Source organism: Rhinolophus ferrumequinum, chromosome 25, assembly GCF_004115265.2.
Source record: "Rhinolophus ferrumequinum isolate MPI-CBG mRhiFer1 chromosome 25, mRhiFer1_v1.p, whole genome shotgun sequence".
NCBI classification, from domain to species: Eukaryota; Metazoa; Chordata; class Mammalia; order Chiroptera; family Rhinolophidae; genus Rhinolophus; species Rhinolophus ferrumequinum.
In genome coordinates, this window is record NC_046308.1 from 22,314,214 (window position 1) to 22,337,487 (window position 23,274).

Sequence of the window (23,274 nt, forward strand, 5' to 3'; positions counted from 1 at the left end):
GCAGCCCAGGGAGGGTGGGTCTGGGAGAGACACAGCACCCTGCTTCCCCCACCATGGGCCAGTCCCTCGCCCTCCCTCAGGCTCTGCTAACTCGTCCTGTAAGCTTTTGTAGCACCTGAAAGGAGGAACTGGGAAGGGCTGGTGGAGGCCTGAGGGAGAGAGGAGGTCACAGCCCGACAGCCAGATAACCTCCTCCCCCCCCACCCCAATGAGCACAGGTGTCCACAGGGAAACGGGTTTTGTGCCTGCAGAGCGTGAGCCCTGCCTCTGGAATCCCTGGGGATGGTTTGAAGGCTAGGTGGGTGGAATGCGCAAGTCACTCCTTAGCCCTCTTTTTGGCCCCAGAAAAAAGGCCAGGGCCCCATTTGTTAGGAGAAGGTTGAAGCCTGAGGGGTGGGCCTTGTTCCCAGTGGAAGTAGGGGTTGGCCATAAATCTCCCTGGGCCTCAACATACAGACAGGGAGTACCCCGGTTCCCCAGGCCCCATGGGACTCAGAAGAGGGCTCCCTTGGGGGCCAGGGGACTTGGTTTCCCCTTTCTTTCCTTCCCATTATCTTCTGACTCCCAACACCTGGACAAAGACATTTAGGGCCCTTCCTGTCTGTGCCTCCCAGGCTGTACCTCTGTCCAGGCCAGCATGATGTCGCTTTCTTTCCCGGGCTTTTGCTCCAGCGGTCCCTGTAACCCTGACCTCTGCCTGACCAGAATGGCTGAGGAGAGGGGGCGGGATGTGATGCTGCTGACCCCCCTCCCCCACCAGTCCCTGCTGTCCCTGCCTCACAGTGGGATGGACTGGCCCTGGCCCAGGAATGCATTTTGGTTCTTGGTTGAGCAATGTCACTGCAGGGTTCGGGGTGGGGGGAGGAGGCGCCCACAGCCCTCTCCATCCCATGAGGCAACCGTGGGAACAGGCCTACGGGGGAGACTGCCCCAGAGTCTCTCCGATGGAGGATGACCAGGGGATCTGCCCTGGGGGCCTGGCAGGCTGTGGCTGTGCAGGCACAGGCCCTCTCTGTGCCTGTTTCTCTGCTGTACCTAGAGGTGTAAAGAGACCTGGGAAGGGAGTAGAAAGAAAGTATGGGGACTGTGGGGGGACTGTGTGGGTGAGAGTCCAGCCTGAAGCCCCTACACCCTGTGCCCTTGCTGAACTTGGTCCATAGGGTACCTTGGTGGGCCCCCACTCTCTCAGCCACCTCCCATTTGGGTACCCTGAAGCCTGGGCAGGGCAGGGCCCAGGCCAGAGTCCCTTGGAGAGGTGACACTACCAGCGCAGGAATAATCCGGAGCATGGATGGACACAGGGGAGCAGACAAAGTCAGGGCAGGGCAGAGATGCAGGTGAAAGGGCAGCCTCACTCCCCAGAGGCCCACAGTGGCATTTCCAGGGAGCTGGGGGGCAAGGCTTCCAGGGCCCCCATGGCTGTTCCACGGTTCCCAGCAAAGCCAGGAAAGCAGACCTGTCTGGCCCCCTTCCCTGAATCAGGCTCAGAGAAGCAAGGGGGTGGACGGTCCTGGGTGCCAAGAGCTGGACGCATACCCTGTCTGCACTCCGCTGGCAGACATTCTGCAGTCCCTGGCGTTTGTTGCTCTTCAGTTGGCCTGCCCCTTAAGCAGACCCAGAAGCCAAGCCCCCACCTAGTCACCACCTCCAGCCCCACCCTATTTTACCCCATCCCCACCCTCATGCCCCAGCCAGGCTGCAGCTGAGCTGAGATTTGAACATGGATGCTAAGTGATATGGCTTTGGATCCCCCGTCTCTCTCTGGTCCCCTTCAGCCCCAAGTCTGTGTCTGGACACTCCCAGTGTCCTCTGGCTCTGCGAGTGCTGGTCAGGGCCATGTCAAAAGGGCAGGACTCCATCCTGTCCCTCTTGCTTCTCTGAGCCTGATTCAGGGAAGGGGGTTGGGCACGTCTGGGCCCTGCTTTCCTGGATTTGCTGGGAGCCGTGGAGCAGACTGTGAGTCCTGCACCCCAGTTCCCTGGGGGCAGCAGGCGCCGAGTCTTCAAGCACGTGCACTGGGGGAGCCCTGGGCGCCAGTGGGCGGGTAGGAGGGCTATTTGTACCATCAAAGCTTGCTGGGGGCAGGCAGTGGGAATGGCAGTGAGGGAGTTAACTGTAGCAGTTTGCTTCCCTGAAAGAAAAAACTCCCATAACAGGGCTCTGCTCTCCCTGGCCTCTTGCCAGGAGCAAGAGTAGGGGCTGAGAACTGGAAATTCAGCCACGCGGCCAGCTCCGCCACTGTAGCAAGCGCTTGAAAAGGCAGCAGCTTGGCAGCCGCCGTCAGCCATCTGTCCATATATCCACCCGGCTGCCTGGTTGCCCGCTGTTTTCTGTAAACCTGTCTGTCTGTCCATCTGTATTTCCATCTCTGTCCAGTTGTCTATCTGGCCGTCCTTCTCTTACTATCCTCTCTCCAGCTGTCTGTCAATCTATTTGTCCGTCTATTTGCCCATCTATCCAAACATCTGTGAGTCCCTCTGTGAATCATCTTGTCCATTCATCCACACGTTGTGTGTGCATCTGTCTGTCCACTGGCCTGTCTGCCTACTTGCCTCCCTGCTGCCCCGGGCTGCAGAGCCATGGCACAGAGCCGCGGGGCCACAGTCAGCGTGCTGCTCCTGGGGCTGGGTTTGGCCCTGGCCATCATCGTGCCAGCTGTGGTCCTCTCTCGATACCATGCCCCCTGCGGCCCCCGGGCCTTTGCCCATGCTGCGGTTGCGGCTGACTCCAAGGTCTGCTCGGACATTGGACGGTGAGTAAGAGGTGGGTGGGAGCTGGGTGGCCCTCAACAGCTGGCCCCTCCTGGAGACTTCGTGACCAGTGGCCAGCGCATGGAGAAGGTACATATATGTGTGCCTGCTGGCATGTGGGGCCAAGTGAATTTGGGCTCCCGCAAGGAAGCAGCCCCAGGGCCCTTGTATAGCGTACGCATGGGACAGATGTCAGTTTGGGGACAATGGCAGTGTAGGCAGAGCAGAGACGATATGTGAGTCTATTCCTACTTCCAAGGCTCAGGAAGCCCAGGGAAGGCACTGCCACCGTGTCACTGGTCTGGCCCAGGCTGACCTCAATGACCAAAGCTGCCCCTTTCAGTGTCGGCCATGCCCATTCTCCAAGAATGGGTCTTCTCCCAGGGACATGGTCGAGGGGATTCGGGGGCTCCATGTGTGAGGACTGGCCTGCTGAGGTGTACTCAGTGCTGTCCAGGGCCAGTCTCCCACCCTGGACTGGGACCCGGGAAACCTGCCACTGCTGGCACCATGTCCCCCAGGGCTTCCCCTCCTTGTTTCAGGACGTGGAACTGGGACAGTAGTGGGCAGAGTGATTTTTTGATGTTTGGCAAGCTAGGGCAAATGGGCTAGTGGAGAGGGACCCCAGCTGGTGTTTCTGACCCTCTTCCAGGAAGCCCAGCCCATGGGAGGCTTCTGTTGCCTACTGGGGTGGGACATGGCAGGACACTCCTACTGTCCCCCAACCCCCTCCCTGCTGGCTGGGTCTGTTTCCTGGAATATCTGCCCCAGGGACCATTGTCAAGATCAGGCATGCTTTGTAAACCAGCATACTGTCCAAAAGCAAGGGGGAATGTGGCCGAGTCCTGACCCAAGGCGCCACTGGGCAGATCATGTCCCTCGTCCCCTTCATTGTGGCTTCACCCTTTCTGCATGCTTTTTTTTCCTGTTTCATTCATTCACCCATTCATTCATTGCTGCCTCCCTTCGTCCGTCTGTCTCTGTCTTATCCCTTCCTGACTGTGCCCTGCTGTGTATGTGAGGGTTTGGGGTTTGGGTCTCTGCCCAAGAAGCTCCCAGCGACCCTCCCTTGGTGGGGAGAATGGATATGATTTCTCCCCAGTGTTTGCGTTCTTGTCCAACAGCACTCTCTGCTTCCTGTTCTTGTTTTAAGAAGCCAGGAGTAGGAGAGAGCTTGGAGCTGGGCCCAGCTTCTGTGGAACAGGGGGTCATGTGACCCCAGCTGGGCTGGGGCCTCCTGGCCATACTGCTGCAGGGTTTGATGGGGGTCGCCACCTACAACCTACTCTCCTTCTTTCCTCCCATCCCCACCACCTTCTCTCACCAGCAGGGCCTCCTGGGCCCAATCTCCATCTATCTTATCAGCACCAGGTTCTCTCATTTCAGGTTGGGCCTTCTGCTGCAGCTAGAGCTCCTAGGGGAGGGTTCTTAAGGTTCATGTGAGTGAGGACACAACATCATGCTGCGTCATGGACCTAGAATAGATGTACGGTGACAATGAGGTCCCTTCCTCTCTGGTCTCTCATCTTCCAGCGCATGTCCTCGTGTGTTAGATTTGTGTGCAGACTTGGTGTCCCGAGGCTCTGAGTAAGTGCTTGTCTTCTAGGGAGACTGTGAACTTCAGGCTTAGTGGTGGCCCTTAGGCTTTGTGACATATGTTTGCTGTGACCACTCAGAAAGTCCTGCCCTCCCACTGGATCCTCGGAGAGAGGATTCACTGCTCCTCCCTGAATCCAGTGGGATTTATGGCTCTGTTTGATTTATGAGGAAACGAGGCCTGCACAGAAGCGATCTGCCTGGTGTCAGAGTGAGTGGGCTCAGCTGGGGCTGCCATTCTCTGCTGCCCCTGAAGAGGTGGAAACTCTCCAGGGCTACTAGAGGTGTGGGGTCTTCCCAGAGGCCCCAATATCTCGCCCTGGACCCCAATGACTGCCCAGCCCTCGGGCTTGGCCTGTAAAGGCTAGAGCTTTGCTAGCCAAGTGAGTGGCTGTAGAGGAGGCTGGTGGGAACCTTCTGGGGCATCGATGCCTGGGCTGCAGGGTTGGGTTGAGGACAGCCCTGAGAAGTGAGTCTTGTCAGCTGCCCCAAACCCATCCAGGGGCCTGTGCTCTTAGTGCAGATTAGAGCAGGGACTCTGGACACATTGCTGTACCCTATGAGACTCAGTTTCCCCTTCTGTGAAAGGGGGTTCATGTCAGGACTTCCCTCATGGGGAGGTGTGAAGCTCACCAGGCCCATAGGAGGTGCGTCCTTGATGGCAGGTGTTCTGACCACTGACTGTTTCAGTGGCTTGGATTGGACATGAGTCAGATCTCAGGACCTGGGGTTAGGGCCCAGGGTCAGAGCAGGGGGCCCTACTGGAAGGCTCATAGGAGACTAGAGTGTGGCCCCCAACCTTTCCTTCCCTTCCAGCTATGACCCTAGCGGCTCTCTGTACTCCTGGCCAGCTCACCAGGAAACTATTGCGTTGTTTCCCCTCTGGGGCTCAGGAGGAAATGGCCTGTGTACTTGGGCACTGTGCACCGCTTGTGTGATCACACACATGCGTGAGTGTGCGTGTCAGAGTGGGTGTGTGACAGCAACCTTCTGGCTCCTTGGGGACAGAAACGTGTGATTGTTCTACCTTGTGGCTCTCTGACAAGAACTGCCCCCATTCAGAACTGAGGAAACTCAGGCTCAGGGAGGTTGAGTCACGTGCCCAGTGTCACGCAGCTGGTGAGTAGGCATTCCAGCCTGGGTGGCCGCACACCCATGCCATCGTGCCATCATACACGGGTGTGTACGGCTATGGTCAATGGGTGTAGTGGGTGTGTGAAGATGCATGCGCGTCCTTTATCAAATAGGAATGCAGCCCCTACCGTCTGACAGCCATTGTCCTGGGGCCCAGGGGTAACCCAGATGGTCAAAGCCCTGGCCTTCGTGCTGAGGAAGATAGACAATAAACAAATCTGTACCTACTGCTGAGGGGTTGGAAGTGATTACTGGTCATCTGGATATCCTCTTCAGTGAAGTTTCTGTTCAAATCTTTTGTCCATTTTCCTATCAGGCTGTACATCAAACGCATTTTCTGCATTATCAAAACAATCAAATAATGTTTCTGCCTTTTAAGAAATGCAATTAATGTTAAACCACCCTTGCATTCCTGGAATGAACCCCACTTGTTACCAATTTAATGTCAGTTGTATTTATCACTAGATTTGATTTGCTAATATTTTGTTTAGAATTTTTGTCTTTATGGTCATGAAAGATACTGGTCCGTAATTTTCCTTTCTTATAATATCTTTGTCAGATTTTGGTATCAAGGTTACTGGCCTCTTAAAAAGCACTGGGAATTGTTCTTTCTTTTTCCATGCTCTGGAAGGGTAGGCTAGTTTCGTTGTTTTTGTTTTTAAGATTATTTTTATTTCCTCCTTAAATGTTTGGAAGAATTTACTGGTGAAGGCTTCTGAGATTGAGTTATTTGTGTGTATGTGAAGGTTTTTTAAATAATGGATTCTATTTCTTTAGTAAATAGGAGACTATCAAGTTTTTGTTTCTTCTTGTGTCAGTTTTAGTAAATTCCTTCCAAGGAATTGTCCAGTTTATGCAAATTGTCACATTTATTGGCATATGGTTATTTATAACATCCTCTATTATATTTTTAATGAACGTCTACAAGGTCTGTACTGAGTCTTCTTCTTCATGCCTGGTATTGGTAATTAGTGTTTTCTCTGTTCTTGATCAGTCTTGACATGGGTTTTTATAAGTTTTATCGTCTTTTAGAAGAATCAACTTTTGGCTTTTTTATTTTATTTATTGTACATTTATTTCCTCTTTCATTAATTTTTGCTTTTACCTTGATTCTTTTCTACTTCTGTTGAATTTAAGTTGCTTTTTTTAAAAAAAAAAATTATTTTGAGAAACACCTTGGGAAACACAAATTATAAGGTGGATACATAGGTTGTTGATCTTTAAACTGTCTTCTATTGTGTGCGTTTAAAGCTATAACATCCCCTCAAAGTTTGGCTTAAGTGCATTTGATGAGTTTTTTTGTTGTTACTGTTTTCCCCCTAAACGTTTATATTTTTATTTTGAAAAAGTTTTAAATCCACAGAACAATGGAATGAATACCTTTCACTTAAATTCACCAATTGTTAATATTTTATCTTACTTTCTTTTTCTCTCTCCATATATTTATGGATAGATAGATATATTTATCTATCCATATTTTAGAAAGGTGCATTCATTATCTAAATACTTAAGCAAATATATACTAAGAATAAGACCATTCTCTTATATAACCCTAATGCTATTATCACACTCAAGAAATTTAACCTTGATACAATAATAGTATCTAATATCTAGTCCAATTCAAATGTTCCCAATTGACCCAATAATTCATACTATCTATCTATCTATCTATCATCTATCTAATCTATCATATATCTATTTATCTATTTATTATCTATCTGTATATCTCTTTAGATCCAGTATCCAATGAGTGATTGTCATCTTTCTTTAGTCTTCTTTAATCTAGAACAATCCCCTGCTTTAAAAAAATATATATCAGTTGATCTTCTATGACACTAACATTTTTTAAAGAAGTCAGTCCAGTTGTATCACAGCCTTTCTTCAGAATCTGGGTCTGTTTGATTGTTTCTCTACGATCAGATTCAGGATGTATCCCACAAAAGATGCACAGTAAATTAATTTTTTTCCTGTGTGGTTATGTTATCAGTTTATATAATATTAGCTTAATTTTTTTCTTGTTTTAATTTTGTTTTTGAATACAAGTCAAAACTATAAGACGGTGTTCTCAGAAGTCTCACTCTCATTTATGTTGTCTTTGCTCTGTTCCTAATCAGTCTTTTAAAAGGAATCATTTTTATTTGTTTCTGATTTAGTTTTTCCTGTTTCTTTTAAAAATTTATATACTTTCTTTTTTTATTTTTGCTCTTTATTTCTGTTTTAGTTATTATTTCTGTGTTTCTTTTTGCAAAGCAAGCAACTATATCACTTCACTTATTTTCTCTTTTTGATATAGCTTTGCTATCAAGAAAGGTTTATATTTTTGTACTAATGGCTATATGTATATTAATATCTTTATTATGTTATATATTATATGTAATTACAATGTTAGATAAATAAGAGATGGTGCTCTTAGTTCTTTCCTTTTTCGGATGTTACCTATTGGCTCTTCTGATTTCTATGTGTCAACTTGGCTAGGCTATGGTACCCAGTTGTTCAGTCAAATACTAGTCTAGATATTGCTATGAGAGTATTTTATATATGTGATTAACATTTAGGATTCATTGACTTTAAGTAAAACAGATAACCCTCCAAAATGTGGGTGGGCCACATCCAATCAAAGTCCTGAAGAGCAAAAACTGATGTTTCCGGGAGAAGAAGGAATTTTGTCTCATCACTAACACAGAAATCCTGATGGAGTTTCCAGCCTGCTGGCCTCTGCCACAGATTTTGAACTTGCTAGCCTCCACAATAACATGAGCCAATTACTCAAAATAAAAATCTCTCTAAATATGTATACCCTGTTTCTCTGAGAATGCTGACTGATACAATTCCCTGCTATGAGTAATACTGAAACCACAGAGTAACCTCTTCTTCCTCTTTTTCTTCCTGGCCAGCATAGGATTTGAAGGGATATCTTTTTCCTCTCGGTTAATACCTATCAGTCAATCAATGATCTTATTCTATTTTTCATATATTTTTTCCCTTCTCATCCCACCCTCCATTTATATCCACACAACAGACTCACCAGCCATCATAGTTTTAGCTGTTTCTATTATTTTTCCCAGTTACTTTTCCCTTTTCCCACCAGATGAGTTTTCTGTCCACATAGTCATTAAAAGTGACATTTTTATTGGTCCAATTAACACATTTATAACATCCAACTTTATGTGCAGTAACACAGGGAAGTTTATTTTTATCACTACTGGAGGGTCTATAAAGCTAAAGAATATATATTTTTACCTGTCATTGGCCCATAAGAAAAAGACAACAGCCATGTCCTCAAAACAATATCCTCACCCAATTTTTTTTTTTTACTCAACACTATACTAACGAGGACTCACCCAATTTTTTATTGTTGTACTGTACCTACATTTTCAGAACAATAGCTATTGCATTGCATAATAACCATCATTTTTAGTCTTAGTTATACAGGTAAATAGGTATTTAATTCTTAGCCCCACTCCTTATGTCAAAGTCTTTCCAGTTATTTTGGTTGTCTGAAGTTTGTTTTTTTATTGGATTCCTCAGAAAGTGTTCACTGGGAAAATATTCACTAAGTTCTTACATGTTTATAACAGTCTGTGGCCCTTGTAGGTGAAGGCAGTTTAGCAGGATATAAAATCCTTGGCTCTCATTTTCTTTCCTTGAATGTATGACTATAACACTCCATTGTCTCTGGTATAAAGCATTGATGTCGAAAAGCCTGATGACAATCTGATTTTCTTTTTCTTATAAGAGACTTAGTCTTTTTATCTAGATGCCCAAATAATTATTAATTTTTATTAAAGTCCAGTAGGTTTATTAGAATATGGCTGTGCTGTTCTGAATTGATTTTTCCATACAGTGGAGTCCTCTTTCAATACAGGGTTAAGTTGTTTTTTTAAATCATAAAAGTTTTCTTGAATTGTAGTTTTTGTTATTTATTCTGTTCCACAGATTTGGCTTTCCTCTTTGGGACTCCTGTTAAGTGTATGTTTGATCTTCTTTGCCTATCTTCCATATCTGTATTTTAAAATCTTGTTCTTCATTTCCTTTTGTTTAAAAAAATATTTTCTCCTTTTCAACTTATCTTTATTTTAAGGCATCTCTGTAGGTTTTTGCTCTATGTTTATCCTTATTTAGTCTTCATTTCTGAGAATTTTTTTAATTAAATTTGTTTTAGTTACAATCAACATCAATATTATATTAGTTTCAGGTATAGAGCATAGTGGTTAGACATTTATATAACTTACAAACTGATCCCCCTGATAAGTCTTGCACCCACCTGATACCATGTATAGTTATTACAATATTGTTGACTATATTCCCTAAGCTGTACTTTATATCCCTGTGACTATTTTGTAACTGCCAATTTGTACTTCTTAATCCCTTCCCCCTTTTCACCCAGCCCCCAAGCCCCCTTCCTATCTGGCAACCATCAGTTTGTTCTCTGTATCTAAGGGTTTGCTTCTGTCTTGCTTGTTCATATATTTTGTTGTTTAGATTCCACATATGAGTGAAATCATGTGGTATCTGTCTTTCTCTGTCCAACCTATTTCACTTAGCACAATACCCACTAGGTCCATCCATGTTGTCACAAGTGGTAAGACTTCATTCTTTTTTATGGCTAAATAATATCTCATTGTATATATGTATCACAGCTTCTTTATCCATTCATCTTTTGATTGGAGTATTTAATCCACTTACATTTAAAGTAATTATTGATAGGTATGTAGTTACTGCCATTTTATTGTTTTATGATTGTTTTTGTAGTTCTTCTCTGTTCCTTTTTTATTCTCTTTCTTCTCTTGTATGTTGATGACTTTCTGTAGTGTTGTGTTTGGATTCCTTTCTCTTTATGTCATGTATATCTCTTATAGATTTTTAGTTTGAGATTACCATGCTCTTCAGATATATCAAGATTGTTTATAGCAGTCTATTTTAAGTTGGAGGTGGCTTAAGTTTGAACACATTCTATAATCACTACCATTTTCACTCACCCCCTCCATGTTTTCTTTCCCCCCTTTTTTCCACATGCCCCCCCCCCCGACTCCGGTTCAAGTCATTGTTTCTCAGTCTAGTTGTGTAGGACACAGCTCCCTGGTCCATCAGTCGCCTGTCATTGGTCGGCTGCTCACAGCGGCCCACAGCCGCTCATGTTGGCTGCCAGCAACTCACGCTGGATGCCGCCTGCTCCTGGCAGCTCACGGCAGCTCACACCAACCTCCAGATGCTCACGGCAGCCCAGCTCCAGGGAGAGCTGTTGTTCACAATCTTAGCTGTAGAGGGCACAGCTCACTGACCCCCATGTTTCTGTCTTTGTCATTATTTTTTATTTCTTTTATGAGTGTGTATTTGTGTGTATCCCTTAATTTACTGTTGTAATTACACATGGCTTTCCTACTTTTGCCTTTTAACCTTTGTACTAACTTTATAATTGGTTGATTCACTGCTTTATTTTTTTCTTTGTGATATTTTCTTATTCATATACTTTTTTCTCTTTTTCTTCTTAAAGAAGTCACTTTAACATTTCTTGTGATACTGGTTTGGTGGTGATGAACTCCATCAGCTTTTTCTTGTCTGATATCTGAGAATGTTTTCTTTTACGCTTCATTCTTTCCTGAGTTCTGTAATTTTGTTTTTTCAATTTTCATTTGTTCCAGTCATTTCACTTTAGGGGTTTTCTACTTCTGATGTAAGCTTTTTTTTCACAGCTTCTATAATTCTTTTAATTTAGTTTTGCACATTTTGAAACACTAAGTTGTAGTTTGCATCTGCTTTGTGGGCTTGTGTTTCTGGTAATACTTCCATGGATGTTATTCTGTTCCTCATTATCTTTTTTTCTTATGACAACTCAGTACAGGGTGTGACTTCAATACTTTTTATTGTTTATGTTTAAGCAAGATGAATTTTCAGTACTTTGAGGATGGAAAGTGAGTCAAAATAGCTTTTATAGCTTCATTGCCTTTAGTTCTTTCTGTTGTTTTCACAAACAGATTAAACACACACACACACACACACACACACACGAGGTCTGACAATTAAGTTCACGAATTTGTTGCAACGATGTTGTTAATCATTTTTTCATATCAGAGGGATTATTCGTTATGAATTTGTACCAACTGGACAGTTAACCACATTTATTATTTAGAAGTGCTGAAAAGTTAGACGATCTGAACTTTTTGCCAACAATTCATGGTTCTTGCATCATGACAATACACCAGCTCACACACACTGTCTGTGAGGGAGTTTTTAGCCAATAAACAAATAACTGTATTGGAACACCCTCCCTACTCACCTGATCTGGCCCCCAATGACTTCTTTCTTTACCTGAAGATAAAGGAAATATTGAAAGGAAGTCATTTTGATGACATTCAGGACATCAAGGGTAATACGATGACTGCTCTGATGGTCATTCCAGAAAAAGAGTTCCAAAATTGCTTTTGGACTAGTTAGAGAGAGGTGTGTTAAAGTCTCCCACTATTTATTCTTTTCATTCTGACAATTTTTGTTTCATATATTTTAAAACTGTAAGTGTACACACATTTAGATTTTCACATCTTTCTGTTGAATTGAGCTTTTACAATTATAATTGATAATAAAACTTTTCTTCTTAAAGTCTACTTTGTCTAAAATTAGTATAGTTACATGAGCTTTCTTCATTAGTGTTTGCATGCTATATTTTTTGTCATTTTATTCTCTATGTCTCTTAATCTATTTTCTGAATGTTCTATCCTTTTTTTCTCTCTTTAAATTTGGGTTTGTATTGAATAAATCTTTTTTTTTAATCTATGTCTAATCTGTTGTTAATCTACTGTTACCATTGAGCTCCTAATTCCATGTTTTGTAGATGCCAGTTCTCTGTTGAAATTCTTTATCTTGTCTTTTATGTCCTTGACTGTAGTTATGTAAAGTCTGTCATCTGACAATTTCATAATCTGGAGATCCTATGGGTCTTGTTCATCATTATCTGTGCTTTCTCTTGGGTTTTGTTTGTGCCATATTACTTCTGATTTACATTTTAACAGATTATCGTTTGCTTGGTTATTTTTGATTTAGCACTGGAGAGTATATATAAAAATTGTTTAAAATAATTTTTAGAAATAATTTGAAGCTTAAGATACCAACACTGTGGGATCACAATTTGATCACATTAATTCATTTGAGTGACTGAGAAGATGTGCTTGTATGGGTTGGTCTATTTCTAGTTCACCGTTATTCTCAGAGTCAGGACCGCTCTCCAAGTGTGGTTACTCAGTCTGCTCAGGTCCCAGACACGCAAAGATGTCAAAAGCACTTGGCCTCTCAGCCACCTCTTCCAGGACTGGCCATCATCTTGAAAGGAAAAGCAGCTCCAAATGCCACACTCACCTCTCTCCCTAGGTCTGTGTTTCTTCCCTGCCTCTGATGTCTTTAACCAGATGTTTTCTATTTGTCTCGCTTTTCAAGTTGTCTGCGGGAAGTTTCATCTGAATTATTTAATCTCCCATGGGCTGTATGATTTACATTTTAACAGGTTGTTTTGTTAACACATAAGGGAACAAGGCAGATGCAGGTTCCAGGTGGGAGACCATTGCAATAACCCAGGTGAGAGATGCTGGTAGCTCAGACCAGGGTGGTGGTGGTGGTAGTGGTGGAGGTGATAAGAAGGGATCGGAATCTGGGTATATTTTGAAGGTATAACTAACTACCTAGCAGGATTTTGCTGGTGGATTGAATATGGGCATGAAAGAAAGTGACCAATCAAGGACGACTCCAAGGTTTATGGCCTGAGAAAAAGGGTAAATGATTGTGTCTTTTTCTAAGGCAGTGAAGACTAAGACAGGGGCCATTTTGGGGGCAGAGGTGGGTAGGAAGTACAAAGTTCAGTATAGGTCATGTTAAGAGTGAAATGCTCTTAGACACCCAGGATAGGTACCTTGTCAATAGCTGGGGATAAAGTGTCTGGAATTTAGGGGAGAGAACTGGGCTGGAGATAAAATTTGGTGATCATCCGCATAGAGGTTACATTTCAAGCCTTGAGCCTGGATAAGCTCATCCTGGAGAGGGTACAGATGCACAAGGACCAAGGACTGAGCCCAGGGCCTCTGATGTCATGAGGTCAGGGTGGTAGGAGGGAACCCAGAGCACAGAGGGTGGAGCACAAGTCCTGGAAGCTCAGTGCAGAAAGCACTCCAGGGGGAGGGAGCAATAGGTCAAGAGAGACGAGGCCTTTGTCTGTAACGGGAATTAAAATTTGTTTTTCCTCGGTTTGTCTTATGACCTCATGGTGTTTTATTCTTATGAAAAATTTGTGTTTCTCTGTGCCTGAGTGTAACACTCTTAGGTCTCTCATGTTTCTGGCTTCGTGTCCTCTGTCCCATTCCAAGATTACGTGTGCCCTTGTTGGCCCAGCGTAGCGTCATGTGGATCAGGGAAGGACATGAGTTCAGGAGGGGGAGTGGCTGTGGCTGAGCCAAGGTGCTGGAGCTGAGGGGGTGCTGGGGTCAGAGGTTGCACGAAGCGGAAGAAGGGGACCCAGGTCCACTCCCTTTTTGAGCCTTGGTTTCCCCACCTGTAACTGGGATTTAAATGCTGGCTTCCCAGAAGTGCTGGAGGGGCGGGGCAGTGAAATCCTGAGGGTGAGGGAAAAAGCAGCCCCTGGTGAGCAGGAATGTGGCCCAGAGACAGGGTCATTTCCTTGACACAGGCCAGTCTGACCAGCACTGCAGACCTGAAGGGCCCACCCTTTGCTGCTCATGGATAGGTGGGGAAACTGAGGCCAAAGAGCATTCCTAGACACTAGGGCCCTGGGAGGGGCTGTGGGACCCATCAACCCAAGTGCCAAGCCCTGATAGCAGGGCAGGATCCTGGGATCACTTGAAAAAATCCAATCTGAAAGGAGTTGGAGCTCATGTGTCCCCAGTAAGATGGGGAATGGTGGCTGTCCAGGCTGGGCTCCTGGGACCACGGGGAGGGAGAGAGGGGCTGGCCCAAGCCTGTTATAAATGAACCAGTGCCCCTGGGAGGACCTAGGGAATAATGGCAGCACAAGCGCTTTGCAAACTGAGCAGCACCTTATATATAGTAAGGGACAGTGTAAACGGCAGCACAATTTGCCGTCTGTAGAGTGCTGTGGCCCTGTGAGTGTCTGGACTGAACGGGGCAGCCGGCTCTGGTCTCAGATGGCTTGGTGGCAGCAGATGGGCCACCCACCTGTTATCATTCTCCAGTGAAGGCCAGCTAAGCAAGCCTAAGTGAGGAGGCTGGGGCAGGAGGGCCGGGCCCCTTACTCTGTGCTGTGTTTTCCAGAGCCATCCTGCAGCAGCAGGGCTCTCCCATAGATGCCGCCATTGCAGCTCTGGTCTGCACCAACGTCGTCAACCCCCAGAGCATGGGCCTGGGCGGAGGGGTCGTCTTCACCATCTACAATGCGACCACAGGTGAGTCCACAGGCGACCCCCGTGCGGAGGGTGAACTTGTCCATAAGCACTGATGGCGAGGTGCTTGTAGCATCCTGAATGTCTGGCCGAGCCTATCCCACCCCCCCCATGCCCCTTTTTGGGTCCTCTTGGTGTCTTCTGCCTCCTCCCACCCCCATCTGTGCAAAGCCTCCATGGCAGGTCCTGTTCTGAGTATTAGCACAGAGATCAATTTATGATACCGAGAGGAAAACAGAGGCCCAGAGCAGGGCCAGGGATGTCTGAGGGGGACCGTGGTGTGGACTGAGACCAGGCAGCCATACGAGTGCCCCTGACTACTCACATACCCTGCCCTGACTCCAGGGAAGGTGGAAGTCATCAATGCCAGAGAGACGGTGCCCACCAGACCTGTCCAAGGGCTGCTGAATCAGTGTGAAAGGGCCCGGCCGCTGCTCACAGGTAAGACCCCAAGAGGGGCCCCTGGGGCTGACCAGAATACCCCCTGACGGGGAAGTGTGCTTCATGGACAAGCTGAAACACCCTGGCACTGGGGGATAGCAGTTGGGGGGTGGGGAGCCCCCACAGAGGTCCTGAACTACTGGGGTTGGAGGAGTTTTCCTGGGAGAAAAGCTCTCTGAATAGGGAGGGATGATCCAAGCAGAGGGACAAACCCAGGCAAAGGCCAGAGTGTTCAGTGGAGATGGGTTGTGGGGATAGGGGTCCCGGGGCCAGTTTTTGCTGGGCCCTATCGGCCTGGATGTAGACTTTGTACAGAGAGCAGTGGGTAGCCACGGGGGTTTGAATGAGGGAGGATGTAGTCAGGTGTGGGTGCCAGAAATCTCATTCTGACTGCCATGGCTGGGGGGTAAGTCTGGTGGGGCCAAGTGTGGGGCTGATGGAGAGTCCTGAGGCAGGCCTGGCAGCCCTGAGGCTGAGGGCAGGTGAAGGCAGCATGGGGAGAGGAGCATGACGCTGCCACACCTTGCAGGGGCCCAGTGGATAGGGGTGCCTGGGGAGCTCCGTGGCTACGCTGAGGCCCACCACCGCCACGGCCGCCTGCCCTGGGCACAGCTGTTCCAGCCCACCATCAAGCTGCTCAAAGGGGACTACCGCATACCCTTTGTCCTCAGTCAGTTCCTAAATAGCAGCTTCCTGAGGCCTCTCTTGCATGCATCCTCCCTGAGGTGAGCACCGCCCTGGGGGGCGGGGGTGTGGGGCGCGGGTGCCAGGGCTCCATCTCAGCTCCTGGGTTCAGGCCACTGCCTGTCTGAGCCCAGCCCCCAACCAAGCTCCACCTGAGCCTCTGGAAGATTGACCCTATGTGGGTGCCGGGGGACTTTGCATGGCCAATATTCTGCTTTCTCAGTTCCGACCTCTGGGGTCCACGTGGCAATAACCTAATGCGAAAGGCTCAGGCCAAAGGGAATTTGTGCCCAAGTGATGACTTCAGGGGTGTGGCTTTGGGCTCTGCCACTGTTCTCTGGCCCTGCCCTCCTTCTCACTCTCTGGGCTGGCAGGAGGGCTCTGGCCACCACCCTTTCCCACCTTACCAGCCCACTGACTAGGTCCTCCCAGGAATGTAGGGAGGACAGGCCCTGGGTGGACACAGGCCCCACTGGGGAGTGTGACCTCCCCGGGCAGGGTAATCAGTGAGGTAAGAGAATCCTAGAGAATCTGTCCCCTTGACGTCCAACCCAGTCCCTCAGGACCTCGGAGCAGGACTGCTTCCCTATAGAGAGGCCCTGCAAGAGTGTGGCTGCCCTCTGGGACCTATGCCGACCCTGAGGCTGCCTCCCACCCCCCAGGCAGCTCTTTTTCAATGGGACAGAACCCTTGAGGCACCAGGACCCATTTTCCTGGCCTGCATTGGCCACCACCCTGGAGACTGTGGCCACGGAAGGTGCAGAGGCCTTCTATACAGGGACGCTGGGCCAGACACTGCTGGAGGACATCGCCAAGGAAGGTGAGCCATGCTGAGGTCCCACAGCCTCCAGCCCTGCCAGGGAAAGAAGCTGGTTCTGGCTATTCGTTTTTGAGGGCAAGCTCTTCCCCAGGCCCTGAGGAAGTGCCGGCTTCACCCAGGGCTTGGAGAGGCTGTGCATCTTCCTGCCTACTGCTGGGAGGGACCCTGCCAGTAAGGCCCTTGAGGAGCAGAGCTCCTGTGGATTAGAGCCGACAGAGGGGAGTTATTGGTGACCACGGTGGGCCATGGGGGGCTCCTGGGCCTGGAGCTGGCCACCCTCAGAGTCTCCCAGAGGCCAGTTCGCCTCTCCTACCTTTCCCTCCTTCCCCCTACCCAACCTGTCTGCCTTTGACCCCTGTCCACTTGGCCCCCTTCGGCTCTGGTGCCGCTTCCCACAGATTCACCCTCATTCCTCTCTGGGTCCAGAAGGCTAGGGGACTAGGGGAGCCGCACTGTGTAACCAGGGGCCAGTGGCGGTCACGCTTCTCCTATTTTTCCATCTGTACATTGAGCCTTCTCTGTCTCATTTCAGGCAGCCAGCTGACTCTGCAGGACCTGGCATCATTCCAGCCAGAGGTGGTAGACGCTCTGGCGATGCCCTTGGGAGACTACACCCTGTACTCGCCACCGCCACCTGCAGGGGGCGCAATTCTCAGCTTCATCCTCAATGTGCTTAAAGGTGAGGCCCCAGGCCTCCAGCCCAGAGTCCTGCCCTGCTGGTAACTTGAACTCCAAGCCCAGCTGTGCCCTTGGGCAGCCATTGCCTTTTCCAGCTCAGCCCCCTCCTCAGATGCTGAAGATAGAGCTGTGGAAATGGGTCAAAATGGTGTGTTCTAGAGCTGGCTTGGGGCTTTGCTGAAGGGTCTGACGTCATCCACCCACTGAGTCCTCCCCCCAGGTGACCTAGTCCCAGAGCACAGGAGCAGGTAGGCTCCACAGGTGGTGAGCTGCCCGTCCAGTGCATGCATCCTGTGAGGCCTGGCCTGGCTTATCGCTACTGCAGGGTGGTGAGGGGGATCCTGGCAGTGCCCAGAGCTGGGCTGCCCGAGGCTGACTATACTCATTCCCTGGGTGTGCTGTAAAAAATGACCACAAGCCTGGTGGCTTAAAACAACAGAAATTTATTCTCTCATAGTTCTGGAGGCCAGAAGTTCAAAATCAAGGTGTCAGCCAGGCCATGTGTCTTCTGGGGGCTCTAGGGGAGAATCTGTTCTTTGCCTCTTCCAGCTTTTGGTGGCTGTCGGCATTCCTAGGCTGTGGTTGCATCAATCCAGTCTCTGCCTCTGTGGTCACACGGCCTTCTCCCCTTCTCTGTGTGTCTGTTTTATAAGGATACATGTGATTACATTTAGAGCCCACCCACCAGGATAACCCAGGATAATCTGCTCCTCTCAAGATCCTTAACTTAATCACACATTTTGCCATGTAAGGTAATATTCACTCTTTTGCCATATATGGTAATGTTCACAGGTTCTGGGGATTAAAACTTCGACAAATCTTTTTTTGGGGGGTTCCAACATTCAACCCACTATACAGGGTGACGTCGACCTGCGTCCACTCCCTTTCCAGGGTTCAACTTCTCTGCGGAGTCGGTGGTCAAGACTGAGGAGAGGGTGAACTTGTACCATCACTTTGTGGAAACGCTCAAGTTTGCCAGAGGGCTAGGTTGGCGGCTGTGGGACCCTCGAAGCCACCCAGAGGTCCAGGTGAGGGGGCCTGGGCTGGGCCCAGGGCTCAGCATGAAGGGATGAGTGGGCCAGTGTGTGCTACGTCCATGGGCCAGGAGCGCCCGGCTGGGTGAAGTTGGAGGGTGTGTACAGGGTTGGTTCTAGAACACGACAGCCTAATAGTGGCCCAGGGAAGGGAGGTTACATCAGGTTTGGGGACTGGAAGAAACCTTGGAGTGGCAGGTATGGGAGGGAGTGGTGGCACCACGTCTCAAAGGACCTATAGTGTGAGCAGGGTCTGGGGTAACCTGGGCTTGAGGAAGGACAGACTGGAGAGGGTCTCCCAAGGGGGGGCCTTCTGCTCTGTGGGCCCCCCTGGCCCCCCACTGACCCCATCACCTGCCTGCCCACCCCAGAACACCTCCCAGGACCTGTTGGGGGAGGCTCTGGCACAGCACATCCGCCAGCAGATCGACGCCCGGGGTGACCACGAGCTCAGCCACTATAGCCTGGCCGGGGGCTGGGGCCACAGGATGGGCACGTCCCACGTGTCTGTGCTGGGGGAGGATGGCAGCGCCGTGGCTGCCACCAGCACCATCAATACTCCGTGCGTGTACCCCGGAGGCAGGAGGGAAGGCCCCACTCTTTTGCCCTCTAGACTTGAGTCTTTCTGCCCCACTTCTGCGCTCAGCCTGGTCACCCAGCCCTAAGCCTCCTGCTGGTTGTCGCCATGGGACATCACCTTGCTTTTCCCCTATCTTCTTCCTCTCTGTCAAAAGGGCCCTCCATCCCCGGCGTCTCTGGCTGAAAGGACTGCTTGCTGATGGGTGGCCTGGAGCCAGGACCCACCCAGGGATGGACCTTACACAGAAGGACACCCTGATGGGGGCCATGGGTGGATCTTTGGGGGTGCTACCACAGAGAGAATAGGGGCTCCTGCATGCTGGAGTGCAGCTGCTAACACGAGGGGATCCTGGAAGGCTGGCAACTGGGCATCCATGTCTGGTGCCTGAGCCCAGGCTTCACCTCCCCGTCTGCAGCTTTGGAGCGATGGTGTACTCACCACGCACGGGCATCATCCTCAACAACGAACTCCTAGACCTATGCTGGAGGCGCCCACCAGGCTCCCATGTCACCCCTCCACCAGGTGAGCACAGGAGGGAGAGGAGGGAAGGCGGGTAGGGTGGGTGCTGCATGGTGTCCCCTGGGGCAGCCATCCCTACTCGCCTAGCCATGGTTTGTGGGGTGGTGAATGGAGACAGAGATGGAAGTGGCAGTCCTGTAGGGTCCTGGCTTAGAAATCAGGCTGCAGGTGACACTTGTCTGGCCTCCAGTTCCAGGCGAGCGTCCGCCATCATCCATGGTTCCTTCCATCTTGGTCAACGCAGTCCAGGGGTCAAAGTTGGTGATTGGCGGGGCTGGTGGAGAGCTCATCATCTCTGCTGTGGCCCATGTGAGTCCAGGGACTCCTGGGTGGAATGTCCCCTCTCTGAGCAGCCCTGTTGTCCTGCTCTCCTGGGGGCAAAGACGGGTCGATGTGGAGTGGTTGGTACACCCTCCCTCCCTCCATCCTTCCTCCTTCTTTCCTTTCCCTCTATCCTATTTGTCTCCCCCAGGCCATCATGAACAAGCTGTGGCTTGGCTTTGACTTGCAAGCAGCCATTGACGCCCCCATCTTGAATGTGAATGACAAGGGTCAGGTGGAGTACGAGTCCAATTTCAATCAGGTGAGACCGTGGTCTGAGCCACCTGTAGGCTGGACACCTCAGTGCGTACTGCTCAACCTCAGTGCGTACTGCTCAAAGCCCCTGGGTGGAGCTCAGCTACTGAATGTCCTAGGCCCAGCACACTTCAGCTTTGGGAGCCATCAGGAGTTGAGAAGTTCAGTGGGAGAGGCACCAGTCCAGTCCTGTGGCCTCCAAGGCAGAGGACAGGGTGTTGTCCATACTTCTCCCAGGCCAAGTACGTCAGCACCTTGGCCCCTGCTCTGTCTATGCTCTTCTCTCCACAAGCTAGTTTTCCGGGCTGTGGCCGCTCAGACTCTCCCTCATTATGATCTGTTTCCTCGTGTGATCTGCAGCTTTTATATGCAAGTTTATGTGTAAAAGTTTACTTCCATGAGAGTCTGCAGAGGGAGGGAGGAATCGGGATTTCACTGGTGCTAGTTCTTACAAACATTTCTCAGTTACCCCACACAAGCAGGTCCAGGAGCTGAATTCCACCCCCCACTCACACCCGTGCCCCAGCAGATGGTCAGCTTTCTCAGAGCTTCTCTAGGCTGATTCTTTTGCTAGGACCTAACTTAAAAGACTGATGGCTTTCAAGGCTCCAAGCTTCCTGCCTGGGTTCAGTTCAGCCAGCTGGGTTCAAGGTCCTCAAAGCTATCCTTCTTGTTAAGACCCTCCCATGGGCCTTAAAACTCTACTGACAACAGAGTGAGAGGTCTTGAGCCCAAAGGGCATGTGTCATCCCTGAGACCCTTGGTCTGTGGGCCTGGAGACTAAGGACCTCAACCCGTTGGGCTCAAACTCTGGGAACCTGAGGCCTTTCCTCACTTTGTAAGGTCCACCCCATGGCAGTATGTCGAGTGCTTCCTCAGGGCTCATTCTCTTAGGCCTGTCTCCTTGACCTTGACTGAAGGTCCTTACTCTGTGAACACAATTCTCCAAGAACCATGGACTCTATGGATTCAGAAAAGACAGCCTTGCATCCAGCGATGTAAGATCCTTAGCTCCCTCAGAGTTAGAGCGTTGGCCATGCAGGTCTAGGGCTTTCTGTGAATTCTTAGACTCTGGGTAGGAACTGCGAGACTCCAAGTTTCTTCACACAAAAGCCCAGGGACTGAAGCCAAGTAGGTCTTTGTTCCTCAGGGCCTTGGAGTTTGGCTAGTAGACCATAAGGAACAGAGTCTCTGAGGAGTGCAGGCCCTCTGTGGCCTTGACAGTGAGGATCTTGGCCTTCAAACCCAAGGACATTGGGAAACTAGTGTGTCAGGCAGAGAAAGTGTGGAGCCCCGGAGACCTCACCTTGCGAGTGGCTCCGGTCGTATGGCCTCACCAGGTGACCTCAGGTCAGAGGCCCTGATCCTGGGGACTGGAGGACACGGGGCTCTTTGTACCTAGAAGTCTGGAATCTAGGGTCCTGATTGGCTAAGGTCCTTGAACTCTTGGTCCAAAATGATAACTGGAAATGTGGGACCCAAGTAGCACAGGTCCCTACGTTTCAGGATTTGTGCCCCTTTACAGACTGGCAAATATGTGGGGACCATAACCTTGAAGCAAGATACTCAGTGTCTTAGAAACCAGCACCTGGGTCCCTGATGCCCTCCAATTCCACACACTGAGTGTCTCAAACCTGAGCATTTAGGGCCTGGTGCTCTGAGCACCTCACTCGCGGGGACCACTGGCGCCTTTAGCGTGGGGGTCAATAGCCGTGGACTTGTGGGCAAATGGCAGAGCAAGCTGTCAGAAGCTTTCCGTCTTTCTTCCAGCTGGTTCCTCAGCCAATTGGGCCCTAAGCTTGTGGGGCCTCAAGCCCTGAGGAGTTAGACTCCCACGATTTGGGTTTGGGTTTTCTTACGTGGGTGTTGAGATGGAAGGTCGTGTGTAGCACAGCAGAGCTGGCGTCAGGCCTTTCCTCCTCCATGTCCCAGGGTCCCCAGAAATGGAGACCCCAAGGTGGAGGTGAGATGTTGAGTTGGGCAGTTCTTATGTAAGGAGGATCTGGGACTCCAAAGGCGCAGCCTTTACCTTCTAGAAGGCTTTGCTTGTAAGGTCCTCAAAACTGAAGGCCTCTCAGCCTAAGCCTACCTTCTGCACTAACGCCCCTGGATTCCTCATCTGTTGCACTCAGGCCCCTGGTGTCCACAGATGCAGGACAGAAATGAGCTTCTTCTGGCCTGGGTGACGTCCTCTCCGCCATGTTACTTCTCTAGGGCCTTTCGAGTGGGAAGCGTAGACTATATGCCCTGCAGACAAGCCTTCACCCAGTGCCCTCTCATGCTTACCTCCCGCCCCCTGCCCAGTCCTGCCTTCTAGGTCAGGGTTCTCATGTTCCTGCTTGGGCCCTTTCTCCACTGGAGGCGGATCTAAGCTGCCCTCATGTGTCAGCTGGCCTTCTTTCCTCTCCAGGAGGTGCAGAAGGGGCTCCAGGACCGGGGCCAGAACCAGACCAGGAGGCTCTTTTTCTCGAACGTGGTCCAGGCTGTGTCCCAGGACGGTGCCTGTGTGTATGCTGCAGCGGATCCAAGGAAGGGTGGGGAGGCCTCAGGCTACTGAAGCCCCTGCTCCCAAGAGCTGGGATCCGGCCCAACATCAGTGTGTGGCCCAGTCAGGCTGTGGCTGTGGGACTGAGCATTCTGACAGGATCTGGAATCCGTGGCTGGAGGCCAGCCTGGGGCTACAAGAGGTGGGGACAGCATGGCAGATGGACGACTGTGGGCGCTGAGCCCTCCCGCAGAAGCCCTGGTGGCCCTGCCCTGGTCCCTCTAACCTTCTCCAGCCCTCTCCCCAGGACTGTGGCACACGCTCCCCCTCTGACCCTTCTCCCTATCTGTATATTCTCTAGTTCAAATTAAAGTGGAGGCTGGACCATCGCCTGATGCGGGGTCGAGACAGGGGAGGGAACCCTCAGAAAACACACATACATACTCTGAGCTCCTTTGTAACGCACCACCACGGAGGTGGGAGCCTGGGCCTTGTCCAGGCCACCCCCCTGGACAGAAGCAGCACCTACTGCCCAGGGCCACCTGTTGGGGAAAGACAGGGGTGTGGCCTGGGGGCTGT

General features: G+C 49.7%; 1 protein-coding gene across 2 annotated transcripts; it reads left to right on the forward strand.

Moving 5' to 3' along the window:
- The first annotated feature begins 2,091 nt into the window (after window positions 1-2,091).
- On the forward strand, window positions 2,092-22,835 carry GGT5 (gamma-glutamyltransferase 5). Of its 2 annotated transcripts, XM_033098579.1 has the most exons (12): window positions 2,093-2,752; window positions 14,751-14,881; window positions 15,224-15,319; window positions 15,849-16,044; window positions 16,666-16,823; window positions 17,356-17,502; window positions 18,393-18,529; window positions 18,907-19,097; window positions 19,531-19,637; window positions 19,825-19,943; window positions 20,107-20,217; window positions 22,621-22,835. In XM_033098579.1, the coding sequence occupies exons 1-12, from the start codon at window positions 2,580-2,582 to the stop codon at window positions 22,765-22,767; spliced, it is 1,713 nt and encodes a 570-aa protein (XP_032954470.1). In that variant the 5' UTR covers window positions 2,093-2,579; the 3' UTR covers window positions 22,768-22,835. The 2 variants fall into 2 exon arrangements, with proteins under 2 accessions (XP_032954471.1, XP_032954470.1); XM_033098580.1 differs by lacking the exon at window positions 15,224-15,319 and having other exon boundaries at window positions 2,092-2,752.
- Window positions 22,836-23,274: the final 439 nt, after the last annotated feature.